Genomic DNA, 14,514 nt, shown 5'->3' with positions numbered 1-14,514 from the left:
CGTTTCATCTCACAGCTGAAGCAGCCTCATTACCAGTCTAGCAGCCGTTTCATCTCACAGCTGAAGCAGCCTCATTACCAGTCTAGCAGCCGTTTAATCTCACAGCTGAAGCAGCCTCATTACCAGTCCATTTCATCTCACAGCTATACACCAACAGCCTTCCTCCTAGGATTATTGTACTCAAGGCCCGCGACACCATCTGTAGCCTCCAGACCTCTCCACCAGCTCTCTCCCCAGCTACGGGTTTCCTGCTCTAGCTTACCTCTGATCAGTTTTACCCCCACCTCCACCCATTAAAGCAGTCTGGGTGTAAGACAGGAAGTAATATTCAGCAGGGTTGCCAGGGTTCTTCATAAACTGCACTCCCTTAGAAACAAAACACTTACAAAAAAAAAAAAGGGTTCCAAAAGGGTTCTTCAACTCTGTGGAAAGGGTTCTACATGGAACTCAAACGGGTTCTACTTTGAACCAAAATGATTCTACCTGAAAAAAGGATCTTCAAAAGGTTTAGGTTTTCTTGAAGTGTGACAAATCCCTCTATCTACGAGTATGTTACTCCTGGTCTCTGTACATAGCCTACTTAAAATCYGTCTCTGTTTCTCTCCATGGTGTCTACCTTATTGCTTTCTGTGTACCAGTCAGAGTGTTCCTCCCTGGTCTCTCTCCGTTGGTGCGCTGGGTAGCGGTGCCAGTAGGTGACTCAGCTCCCAGGTGGTAGTATCTGCTAGGTAATGTAGTGTGGGTGCTAGTGTGGTTTCTAAAGCTCCATGCCAGAGAGACGATCAACAGCAACAGCCTGCTTCTTCATTTTCCTTTATTCCTCTACTCCATCACCACAGGACAGTTGCTGCTACCTTAATTATGTATGTCACATACATGGAGGGTACCACTATTCTGTGTGTGTGTGTGTGTGTGTGTGTGTGTGTGAGCAAGCACTGGGGTGAGAACCTGAAGTGGGTCCTCTCTTGCCCACCTCCACCTCTCCCTACACGACTCACACAATATGCACTCACTCATTCTTTCTATGTCTCCCTACAATCTGATGGCCTCCATATTTTCCCTCACACAGAATATTCACTGCTTCTTTCGAAATTGCTTCATAACAAACTCTCCCCCTCCTTTCTCTCTCTCTCTGTGTCAGCACATCAGTATTGTCTATAGACAGTCAGCCCACACATTCTCCCTCTGGGATTCACATCCACTAACTTGTGGAAGTGGGACACTGTTCAGCCTCTTCCCTTCCTGTCCTCTACACCTCCTTTCCTCCCACTGCACAGTCTCTCAGCCTTGCTCCAAGGCCCGAGTTAAACAAAGCAGAAAGAGCAGAAAGTGAACGCCCACTTAACCAGGACTTGGACTATGAAAGCTCCTGAATAAAGACACTAGGTGGCTACATTGATCGGTGAGAGCAACCGTGGCATGATTGGCAGTCTTGAAGCAAAGCCACTGGACGCAATGGCTAAAGCCAAACTAAACAAGTATATGAACCATCCCGAAAGGAGAAGTAAACCGTTTGTGGTAACAGTAAAATTCCAGAACGTTCCCAATTTCCCCCCAGAAATCCCAGTTGGATGATTCTTGCAATAAAAAGGAAATAAGCTGTGAGGGAAGCCTCCAACCTAAAATTCTTCATTTGGAATTTTCAAGAAAGTGACCAAAATATTGCAACCCTAGACCTGTTGGTGTGAGTGAAAGTGCCTGTATTACCTTGCTGTGGTAGACCCTACTGTTTTAACCATCAAAAGCTAAAGCAGTGGATATTAATGCATAACCTTAAGATTTTGGAGTTAATGCCTAAACTTAACCTTAAACACTTTGAAAAATGGCCCCGACGGATAGGGCTGCCGTGCTTCTAGTGCTTAGGAAACTTTGCAGTATATATACACTGCTCAAAAAAATAAAGGGAACACTTAAACAACACAATGTAACTCCAAGTCAATCACACTTCTGTGAAATCAAACTGTCCACTTAGGAAGCAACACTGATTGACAATTAAATTTCACATGCTGTTGTGCAAATGGAATAGACAAAAGGTGGAAATATAAGGCAATTAGCAAGAACCCCCAATAAAAGGAGTAGGATTCTAGTTTTGACCACAGACCACTTCTCTCGTTCCTATGCTTCCTGGGAACTGATGTTTGGTCACTTTGAATGCTGGCGGTGCTCTCCTCTAGTGGTAGCATGAGACGGGAGTCTACAACCCACACAAGTGCCTCAGGTAGTGACGCTCATGCAGGATGACATCAAAATGCGAGCTGTTGCAGAAGTTTGCTGTGTCTGTCGCGTATGTCCAGGAGCTATGAGGCGCTACCGGAGACAGGCCAGTAATCATGGAGACGTTGAGGAGGCCGTAGCGAGGGCAACAACCCAGCAGCAGGACCCTGACCTCCGCCTTGTGCAAGGAGGGGCACTGGCCAGAGCCCTGCAAATATGACCTCCAGCAGGGCCACAAATGTGCATGCGTCTGCTCAATACGGTCAGAAAACAGACTCCATGAGGGATGGTATGCGAAAACTGTAATGTTTGATAAACAAGGATGTCTAATTTTTGACATCAGACTGTGAGGCTAGTTGGTTTTGCATCCCTGTTTAGCATTGAGAGTTACCTGCAAAGAGAAGTAAAAACGGTAACAGAACCCTGTAGATGAAAATGTGAGTCCGACATCTCACCTTGCTATGAAGGAGCTGCTGTTCTTGGCCACGGCACACGTTCTGTCCACCAGGAAGCAGATACCTCCTCCTCTCCTCTGACAGCGCACTCTTGTAGCCCTCTGCTGTTGTACGGTGCCAGGTCACTCTGCTTGCTGCCAATGGTCTCAACATACTGAGGAGAGGGAGGAGCAGGGGGACGGGCGGCGAGGAGAGGGAGGAGCGAGGAGAGCGGAGGAGGAAGGGGACGGGGCCGAGGAGAGGGAGGAGCGAGAGGACGGGGCGAGGAGAGGGAGGAGGAGGGGACGGGGCAGATAGGAGAGAGAGGAGAGGGGACGGGGCGAGGAGAGAGAGGGGGAGGACGGGGCGAGGAGAGAGAGAGGGGGACGGGGCGAGGAGAGAGAGGGAGGGGACGGGGCGAGGTGAGAGAGGAGAGGGGGACGGGCGAGGAGAGGAGGAGCAGGGGGACGGGGCGATGAGAGGGAGGAGGAGGGGGACGGGGAGAAGACATAAGGTACAGTAGGATGTAGTTGTCCCCTAGACTCTAGAAACAAATCTAAGCAGTTACATATGAAAATACACTACCATTCAGAGGTTTGGGTTCACTTAGAAATGTCCTTGTTTTTTTAAAGAAAAGCTCATTTTTGGCCATTAATATAACATCAAATTGATCAGAAATACAGTGTAGACATTGTTAATGTTGTAAATGACTATTGTAGCTGGAAACGGCAGATTTTTTATGGAATATCTACATAGGCGTACAGGAGCCCATTATCAGCAACCATCACTCCTGTGTTCCAATGGCACGTTGTGCTAGCTAATCCAAGTTAATAATTTTAAAAGGCTAGTTGAACATTAGAAAACCCCTTTGCAATTATGTTACCACAYCTGGAAATTATATAGTACCCGCAAAACACCAGTCTCAACGTTAACAGTGAAGAGGCGACTCCGGGATGCTGGCCTTCTAGGCAGAGTTCCTCTGTCCAGTGTCTGTGTTCTTTTTCCATCTTAATCTTTTTATTGGCCTGTCTGAGATCTGGCTTTTTCTTTACAACTCTGCCTAGAAGGCCAGCTTCCCGGAGTTGCCTATTCACTGTTGACGTTGAGACTAGTTTTTTGCGGTTACTTTTTAATGAAGCTGCCAGTTGAGGACTTGTGAGGCGTCTGTTTCTCAAACTAGACACTCTAATGTACTTGACCTCTTGCTCAGGTGTACACCGAGGCCTCCCACTCTTTCTATTCTGGTTAGAAAGTGTTAGAGCCAGTTTGCGCTGTTCTGTGAAGGGAGTAGTACACAGTGTTGTATGAGATCTTCAGTTTCTTGACAATTTCTCACATGGAATAGCCTTCATTTCTCAGAACAAGAATAGACTGACAAGTTTCAGAAGAAAGTTACTTGTTTCTGGCCACTTTGAGCCTGTAATCGAACCCACAAATGCTGATGCTCCAGATACTCAACTAGTCTAAAGAAGGCCAGTTTTATTGCTTCTTTAATCAGTACAACAGGTTTTCAGCTGTGCTAACATAATTGCAAAAGGGTTTTCTAATGATCAATTATCCTTTTAAAATCAAACTTGAATTAGCTAACACAACATGCCATTGGAACACAGGAGTGATGGTTGCTGATAATGGGCCCCTGTACGCCCATGTAGATAATCCATAAAAAAAATATATATTCCAGCTACAATAGTCATTTATAACATTAACAATGTCTACACTGTATTTCTGATCAATTTTATGTTCTTTTAAATGGACAAAAAAATAAGTGCTTTTCTTTCAAAAACAAGGACATTTCTAAGTGACCCCAAACTTTTGAACAGTAGTGTGTGTGTGTGTGTGTGTGTGTGTGTGTGTGTGTGGTGTGTGTGTGTGTGTGTGTGTGTGTGTGTGTGTGTGTGTCAATGGTTAAGGTTAGTATTGTAGTTAGGTGCTTGAAGTAAAGCTGGAACAACCTGAACATTTGCATTTAAGCTGCAGGGGTGCTGTGGGAGTGCTGTGGGAGTGCTGACGGAGTGCTGCAGGGGTGGCTGTGGGAGTGCTGTGGGAGGCTGCAGGAGTGCTGTGGGAGTGCTGTGAGAGTGCTGCGGGATGCTGCGGGAGTGCGTGGAGTGCTGTGGGAGTGCTGTCATGGGTGCTGCATGGGTGCTGTGGGAGTGCTGCGGGAGTGCTGCGGGAGTGCTGTGGAGTGCTGTGGGAGTGCTGTGGAGTGCTGTGAGAGTGCTCGCGGGAGTGCTGTGGGCGTGCTGTGGGAGTGCTGCATGGGTGCTGCATGGGTGCTGCGGGAGTGCTGAGTGCTGCGGAGTGCTGGGGCGGAGTGCTGCGGAGTGCTGCAGGGGGTGCTGTGGAGTGCTGCGGGAAGGCCAACTGTACTGTATGTGTCATCTTGAGTAGCACTAGAATAAGGTGACAGCAGCTAAATCAGTGTAGAAATCTGAACATAGAACAACACATAAACACTCTCTACATTCTGACTCACAGCATACTGAGTAGTAAACAACGGAGCACTAATTCCCTGCCTTATTAAAACAAAATGGCCGATATAAGCAGAGTTAAAGTAGGATTAGTCGCTTATGATGTCGATGACACATACAGAGATCAGCCTAAGACGAGGCAATAGAGAGTTTCATCCTTTGTTACCATAGAGATACAACCAGACTAGTCATGAAAAACTGTCATCCACACAACAGTCCGTCAACATCTAGACAAAGGCATACACACAAATCCTTGTTGAATACTTTAACAAATTATCCCACAAAAATAGATTTGCGAGGCTTGACCCTGTAAGCTCACATCAGGGAGACACACACGGAAATGTCAAGCCCATTACAGAACCCATTAAAAGCAACGCAAACAGATGTTTAACTGCAAATACTCAGCTTCCCATTTACCACTCCACACACTGCTACCCTGGAGCTTTAATTCCCCCCTCTTTCCCTCCCTCAGAATGATAAAGGACAGTCAAAGTTGCTGTGTGAAGACACTGTTGGGTTCTGAGAATATGAAATATACTTATTCATCATTTCATCTTCCTGTCCAACCATAACATATTTAGGGTTGGACAGGAAGGAGGAGTGCATCTAAATTGGGAGTATACAGTGGGCAAAAAAAGTATTTAGTCAGCCACCAATTGTGCAAGTTCTCCACTTAAAAAGATGAGAGGCCTGTAATTTTCATCATAGGTACACTCAACAAGCAACATTTCTGGCTCTCACAGAGCTGTAACTTCTTCTTTAAGAGGGTCCTCTGTCCTCCACTCGTTACCTGTATTAATGGTACTGTTTGAACTTGTTATCAGATAAAAGACACCTGTCCACAACCTACAACAGTCACACTCCAAACTCCACTATGGCCAGACCAAGAGCTGTCAAAGAACACCAGAAAAAAAAATTGTAGACCTACACCAGGCTGGGAAGACGGAATCCTGTAATAGGTAAGCAGCTTGGTTTGAAGAAATCAACTGTGGGAGCAATTATTAGGAATGGAGACAATACAAGACCACTGATATCTCCCCCTCGATCTGGGGCACCACGCAAAGATCTCACCCCGTGGGGGTCAAATGATCAACAGAGAACGGTGGAGCAAAAATCCACAGACCAACAGGGGGGACCTAGTGAATGACTGCAGAGAGCTGGGTACCAAAGTAACAAAGCCTACCATCAGTAACACACTACGCCGCCAGGGACCTCAAATCCTGCAGTGCCAGACGTGTCCCTCTGCTTAAGCCAGTACATGTCCAGGCCCATCTGAAGTTTGCTAGAGAGCATTTGATGATCCAGAAGAAGATTGGGAGAATGTCATATGGTCAGATGAAACCAAAAATATAACTTTTTGGTAAAACTCACTCGTCGTTTTGGAGGACAAAGAATGCTGAGTTGCATCCAAAGAACACCATACCTACTGTGAAGCATGGGGTGGAAACATCATGTTTTGGGGCTGTTTTTCTGCAAAGGGACCAGGACGACTGATCCGTGTAAAGACAGAATGAATGGGGCCATGTATCGTGAGATTGAGTGAAAACCTCCTTCCATCAGCAGGGCATTGAAGATGAAACGTGGCTGGGTCTTTCAGCATGACAATGATCCCAAACACACCGCCGGGCAAGGAAGGAGTGGCTTCGTAAGAAGCATTTCAAGGTCCTGGAGTGGCCTAGCCAGTCTCCAGATCTCACCCCATAAGAAAATCTTTGGAGGGAGTTGAACGTCCGTGTTGCCCAGCAACAGCCCCAAAACATCACTGCTCTAGAAGATCATAAAGAAAAAAAAGGGGAAAAAAGGAAAAAAAAAATCCTGCATAGAGGAATGGGCCAAAATACCAGCAGTGTGTGAAAACCTTGTGAAGACTTACAGAAAACGTTTGACCTCTGTTATATACCCTTTGTTGGCAATGACTAAGTATTGAGATAAGTATTTGGTCAATAACAAAAGTTTATTTTCCACCATAATTTGCAAATAAATTCATTAAAAATCCTACAATGTGATTTTCTGGATTTTTTTTTCTAATTTTGTCTGTCATAGTTGAAGTGTACCTATGATGAAAATTACAGGGCTCTCTCATCTTTTTAAGTGGGAGAACTAGCACAATTGGTGGCTGACTAAATACTTTTTTGCCCCACTGTATACACACTTGTGTTGGTGGAAACATGTTTTGTCTGAATGCATCTGTATTGATCCTCTGGGAAGAATAAACTTGGTTAAGCTTTCATAGTGTCCGTGGAGTTTTTAACTCTGAGAATTAGAACCTAACAGTAAACACTTCAACGTGTTTCTTCTCAGAGTGTTACACAATCCTCACCTCCCCCCCATCCCCCTCACCATAGTTGAGCCATCAGATTACAACCACTACACAGTGTGACCGTGGCCTCTGCTTTCTGTAACGAGACTAATTACTCAGAGATGATGAAGAAGAGGAAAGACTCCATTGATCTGTTCTCTTTCCTCTGTGTGTAGACTGATTACAGAAAGGAACGAGAAGAAAAAAAAAAAAAAATAACACTTGAGGAGCTTAATTAGTTATCAATGAGGGAACTACAAGGAGGATTCAAATGACTAGTGTTGTTTTCAAAGTAAAAGCCTGTGATTACAGCCTACTCTCAGCTACAGACCTTGATGAGACGTCAAGCAATTAGTTTCTATTTCAGGCACTCTGTCTGCTTCTACCCCCAAGCCACAAGACCGCTGAATAGTCAGCAGCTACCAAGATTATCTGCACTGACCCTTTTTGCACAAACTATTTTTGACTCGTCACATACACTGCTGTTACTGTTTATTATATATGCTGTTGCCTTGTCACTTTATCCCTACCTATATGTACATATCTACCTCAATTACCTCGTACCCCTGCAGACCGACTCTGTACTGGTACTCCGTTTATATAGACAAGTTATCGTTAATCATTGTGTATTTATTACTTGTGTTATTATTTTTCATATTATTTATCTTTTTTTTCCCTCTGCCTTGTTGGGAAGGACATATAAATAAGCGTTTCACAACAGTATGCACCTGTTGTTTATGAAACGTGACAAATCAAATGTTGTGTGATACACACGTTGCTGATGTGTGATGTACACTATATGACAAAAAAGTATGTGGACATCTGCTCGTCGAACATCTCATTCCAAAATCATGGACTTACAGTTGAAGTCGGAAGTTTACATACACCTTAGCCAAATACATTTACACTCAGTTTTTCACAATTCCTGACATTTAATCCAAATAAAAAGTTCCTGTCTTAGGTCAGTTAGGATCACCACTTTATTTTAAGAATGTGAAATGTCAGAATAATAATAGAGAATGATTTATTTCAGCTTTCATTGCTTTCATCACATTCCCAGTGGGTCAMAAGTTTATACACTCAATTAGTATTTGGTAGCATTGCCTTTAAATTGTTTAACTTGGGTCAAACGTTTTGGGTAGCCTTCCACAAGTTTCCCACAATAAGTTGGGTGAATTTTGGCCCATTCCTCCTGACAGAGCTGGTGTAACTGAGTCAGGTTTGTAGGCCTCCTTGCCTGCACACGCTTTTCAGTTCTGCCAACACATTTTCTATAGGATTGAGGTCAGGGCTTTGTGATGGCCACTCCAATACCTTGACTTTGCTGTCCTTAAGCCATTTTGCCACAACTTTGGAAGTATGCTTGGGGTCATTGTCCATTTGGAAGACCCATTTGCAACCAAGCTTTAAATTCCTGACTGATGTCTTGAGATGTTGATTCAATATACCAACAATTTCCCCCCCTCATGATCCCATCTATGATCCCATCTATTTTGTGAAGCGCACCACACCCTCCTGCAGCAAAGCACCCCCACAACATGATGCTGCCATCCCTGTGCTTCATGGTTGGGATGGTGTTCTTCGACTTGCAAGCATCCCCCTTTTCCTCCAAACATAACGATGGTCATTATGGCCAAACAGTTCTATTTTTGTTTCATCAGACCACATTTCTCCAAAAGTACGATCTTTGTCCCCATGTGCAGTTGCAAACTGTAGTCTGGCTTTTTGATGGCGGTTTTGGAGCAGTGGCTTCTTCCTTACTGAACGGCCCTTCACGTTATGTCGATATCGGACTCGTTTTACTGTGGATATAGATACTTTTGTACCCGTTTCCTCCAGCATCTTCACAAGGTCTTTGGCTGTTGTTCTTGAATTGATTTGCACTTTTRGCACCAAAGTACGCTCATCTCTAGGAGACAGAACGTGTCTCCTTCCTGAGCGGTGTGACGGTTGCGTGGTCCCATGGTGTTTATACTTGCATACTATTGTTTGTACAGATGAATGTGGTACCTTCAGGTGTTTGTAAATTGCAAATTAGATGTCCTGACCGACTTATCAAAACTATAGTTTGTTAACAAGAAATGTGTGGAGTGGATGTAACCAACCTAAGTGTATGTAAACTTCCGACTTCAACTGTAAATATGGAGTTAGTCCCCCCTTTGCTGCTATAACAGCCGCCACTCTTCTGTGAGGGCTTTCCACTTGATGTTGGAACATTGCTGGGGGGGACTTGCTTCCATTCAGCCACAAGAGCATTGGTGAGGTTTGGCACTGATGTTGGGCGATTAGGCCTGGCTCGCAGTCGGCGTTCCAATTCATCCCAAATGTGTTCGAGTGGGTTGAGGTCAGGGCTTTGTGCAGGCCAGTCAAGTTCTTCCACAAAGATCTCGACAAACCATTTCTGTATGGACCTCGCTTTGTGCACAGCGGCATTGTCATGCTGAAACAGGAAAGGGCCTTCCCCAAGGAACGCCATGGATACCCATTTCATGACGCTCCCAACAAACAGTTATTGTACTGACATTGCTTCGAGGCAATTTTGAAAAATCGGTAGTGAGTGTTGCAACCGAGGACAGACGATGTTTACACACTATGGGCTTCAGAATTCGCCGGTCCCGTTCTGTGAGCTTGTGTTGCTTACCACTTTGCGGCTGAGCCGTTGTTGCTCCTAGACGCTTCCACTTCAAAATAACAGCACTTACAGTTGACCGGGGCAGCTCTAGCAGGGCAGAAATTTGACAAACTGACTTGTTGGAAAGGTGGCATCCTATGACGGTGCCACGTTMAAAGTCCCTGAGCTTTTCAGTTAGGCCATTCTACTACCAATGTTTGTCTGTGGAGATTGCATGGCTGTGTGCTCGATTTTATACACCGGTCAGCAACGGGTGTGTCAAATAGTAGAATCTACTAATTTGATGGTTGTCCACATACTTTTGTATATATAGCARATGTACACTGTGTCTTCAATGACAAAACCATCTGGGAGACCATCTGCCACACAGAGGAGCTACTCTGTCACTCCACAGAGATCACACCTATGAAAGAGAGAAGGACCACCTGTATCTGGTACTCAGGCACGTTGTGAAAAAGAACAAAGTCCACAGAGAAAGGGAAGGATCAGGAAAGAAGCCCAGTGGGGGCTGCTGGATAATGCCGTAAGTACCCTGGTATTTTCCGAGGCCTACAAATATGGCTATCCTACTGTGACTAGCGATTTAAATATGGTTTAGCACAGGTATCCCAGGGACAAATTACATGGACACAAAAAGAGACAGAACTCAGATGAAAATCTGCAGGAGAAGAGAGACGGGGTGGAGAGAGAGAGAGAGAGACTGAAGAAAGAGAAAGAGATACTGAAGAAAGAGAAAGAGAGACTGAAGAAAGAGAAAGAGAGACTGAAGAAAGAGAAAGAGAAAGAAAGAGAGACTGAAGAGAGACACTGAAGAGAGAGACACTGAAGAGAGAGAGAGAGAGAGACACTGAAGAGAGAGAGAGAAAGACTGAAGAGAGAGAGAGAGACACTGAAGAGAGAGAGAGACTGAAGAGAGAGAGAGAGAGAGAGAGACACTGAAGAGAGAGAGAGACTGAAGAGAGAGGGAGAGAGACTGGAGAGAGAGAGAGAGAGAGACTGGAGAGAGAGAGACTGGAGAGAGAGAGAGAGAGACTGGAGAGAGAGAGACTGAAGAGAGAGAGAGAGAGACTGAAGAGAGAGGGAGAGAGACTGGAGAGAGAGAGAGAGAGAGAGACTGGATCAAGAGAGAGAGAGAGAGACTGGAGAGAGAGAGAGAGAGAGCGAGAGAGAGACTGTGGAGAGAGAGCGAGTGACTGTAGAGAGTGACCATGCATTGTGTCATGCGTAAGAAATTCAAATCAAATTGTATTTGTCACATGTACTGTAAAATGCCTACTTATACAAGCCCTTAACCAACAATGCAGTTCAAGAAATAAAATATTTACTACACAAACTAAAGTAAAAAAAGATTGAAGAAAAAGTAACAATAAAATAACAATAAGGAGGCTATATACAGTGGGTACAGGTACCGAGTCAATGTGCGCGGGTAGAGGTTAGTCAAGGTAATTTGTACATGTAAGTAGGGGTAAAGTGACTACGCATAGATGATAAACAGAGAGTAGCAGTAGTGTAAAAACAGCAGCCCTTAGACGTGGTATACCACAAACCCCTGAGGTGCCTTATTGCTATTATAAACTGGTTACCCAAAGTAATTACAACAGTCAAAATAAATGTTTTGTCATACTCGTGGTATACGGTCTGATACACCACAGCTTTCAGCCAATCAACAATTAAAAGATTTTACTGAGTTACAGTTCATATATGGAAATGAGACAATTGAATCAAGTTAATTAGGCCCTAATCTATGGATTTCACATGACTGGGAATACAGATATGCATCTGTTGGTCACAGATACCTTAAAAAAAATYAAGAATGAGAAAACCAGTCAGTATGGTTTTTGAAAACCAGTCAGTATCTGGTGTGACGACAATTTGCCTCATGCAGCGAGACATCTCCTTCGCATAGAGTTGATKAGGCTSTTMATTGTGGCTTGTGGAATGTTGTCCAACTCCTCTTCAATAGCTGTGCGAAATTGCTGGATTTTGGCGGGAARTGGAACACGCTGTCGTACATGTCAATCCAGAGCATCCCAAGCATGCTCAATGGGTGACATGTCTGGTGAGTATGCAGACCATGGAAGAACTGGGACATTTTCAGCTTCCATAAATTGTATACAGTTCCTTGCGACATGGGGCTGTGTATTATCATGCTGAAACATGAGGTGATGGGGGAGGAGGAATGGCACGACAATGGACCTTAGGATCTCGTCATGGTAWCTCTGTGCATTCAAATTGCCATCGATAAAATTGCAATTGTGTTCATTGTCTGTATCTTATTCCAGCCCAACCCCACTGCCATCATGGGGCACTCTGTTCACAACACTGACATCAGCAAACCGCTCACCCACACGACGCCACACACGTGGTCTATGAAACATTTGTGGGATCTTTTATTTCAGCTCGTGAAACATGGGACCAACACTTTACATGTTGTCTTTATATTTTTGTTCAGTYTAGAAAGAAATATACAAAAAAATATATATATTCTGGAGTAGTGGGATTACTGTAGTAGGAGTAGTACTGTAGTAGTATTACTATAGTAGGAGTAGTACTGTAGTAGTATTACTGTAGAAGTAGTAGTAGTACTGTATTACTACTACTGTAGTAGTAGTATAGGATAGCCATGTTTTGTTTACCTGTCATGTACTACAGTGTGCATTTACGGGCGGGACCAAACAAGGGTCATTATTCCTGGTAATTCTAGATCTTCCCAGACACACCCTTACCTTGAAATTGACAACATGTAAACAAAAGGCCAGCCAGCCAGACAGTAGGTGAGTCAGTCAGTCAGTCAGCCAGCCAGCCAGCCATATACAGTATAACTAGAAAGCAGTAGTAGGGTATCAGTATAGAGCTGCCAAACCAGTCTGCTTGCCTCTAGCGCCCAGAGCCCTATACTTGGAATCCGGTTGGAGGAGTTCGCGTGGTAACTGAGGTCAACTCTGAGGTCAACTCGGGATAACCAGTACCACGAAAGTGGCTCATCTTTTAGCCAGGTACGTTTCTATGGCAATGAATCCTTCAGAACTAACCTGCTCCAAAGCAGGCTAACTCAGGGCTAACTCCATTTATCCTAAATGAAGTGTCTGAGGCACAAGTTGAGGACCAATGAAATCAAATTCCCTCCCTCTCACAAAGATTGTGTCATCATCCCCTTCATTTGGGGAAGACTGATTAAAATATTTTATTAATCAAATGTTTTTTCGTTTTTTTTTCCCGGTGTAGAAAAACTGTAATGTCTATCACATTACACATTTAGTAATGACAGCACTTGCTTTCCAGACTAAGTTTTTCCACACGAATGTATTTAGAAATTTGCAAAAAGGCAAACTGACAGTGGCAACGAACCATAGACATATAATCCATAGGATGGCAGTTCAACTAGCCACGTGTGACGCGCAGTTACAAGCCTGCTAGAGTCAACGGCAGGCGGACGAGCAATATTCACCGTCGTAGTACGGATGAAGCCTGAGCTGGAAGGTGAAGCTAACTGAAGCTGGCTAGCTTTAGAGAAGCCTGAGTAGATCTAGCGTGCTTCGTAGTATACCACTCTGGCGTCTGTCTCACTCAGTAACATTCACACAATGGACACACACGCCTGAAAGCCAATGGCAGCATGATATATGACAATACATATTTACTACAGTATTTATACTATATTGACCTTTGCAGATGAACCCTGCAATTTACAAAAACAAACACGTCAACACGACATGAAAACAAGACATACAAAACACAATCATAGAATACTATATTACTACTTGAAAACATCTAACCTACAGACATTACATGTTGCTTCTCTGACAGCATTTTAATCTCATATTATTATCAGGTAAACTATTCCTGCCGTGAACACACTGTTGATAAAAGAGATATGTCGAACAATACAGGCCGTGGACTAGATGCCAAACAGTACAGGCCGTAGACTAGATGTCGAACAATACAGGCCGTAGACTAGATGCCAAACAGTACAGGCCGTAGACTAGATGTCGAACAGCACTGGCCGTAGACTAGATGTCGAACAGCACTGGCCGTAGACTAGATGTCGAACAGTAGACTAGATGTCGAACAGTACGGCCGTAGACTACATGTCGAACACGTATGGCCGTAGACTAGATGTCGAACAGTACTGGCCGTAGACTAGATGTCGAACAGTACTGGCCGTAGACTAGATGTCGAACAGTACGGCCGTAGACTAGATGTCGAACAGTACGGGCCGTAGACTAGATGTCGAACAGTACGGCCGTAGACTAGATGTCGACACTACAGACGGTAGACTAGATGCCGTAACAGTCCGGCCGTAGACTAGATGTCGAACAGTACTGGCCGTAGACTAGATGTCGAACAGTACTGGCCGTAGACTAGATGTCGAACAGTACTGGCCGTAGACTAGATGTCGAACAGTACGCCGTAGACTAGATGTCGAACAGTACGGCCGTAGACTAGATGTCGAACAGTACAGGT

The 14,514-nt window shown here is 44.4% G+C and overlaps 1 protein-coding gene across 1 annotated transcript in view; it reads right to left on the bottom strand.

The window, feature by feature from the left end:
- Positions 1-14,514, bottom strand: part of LOC111968174 (BAR/IMD domain-containing adapter protein 2-like) — a 159,952-nt gene that overhangs the window by 47,925 nt on the left and 97,513 nt on the right. Inside the window, 4 exon segments of the mRNA XM_070445012.1 lie at positions 1,708-1,716; positions 2,678-2,728; positions 2,730-2,777; positions 2,779-2,823. Coding sequence (XP_070301113.1) covers positions 1,708-1,716; positions 2,678-2,728; positions 2,730-2,777; positions 2,779-2,823 — 153 coding nt within the window.

The sequence above is a fragment of the Salvelinus sp. IW2-2015 genome, linkage group LG8 (assembly GCF_002910315.2).
Source record: "Salvelinus sp. IW2-2015 linkage group LG8, ASM291031v2, whole genome shotgun sequence".
NCBI lineage: Eukaryota > Metazoa > Chordata > Actinopteri > Salmoniformes > Salmonidae > Salvelinus > Salvelinus sp. IW2-2015.
Note: the sequence above shows the minus strand (reverse complement) of the source record. Positions and strands in the feature narration are given on the sequence as shown.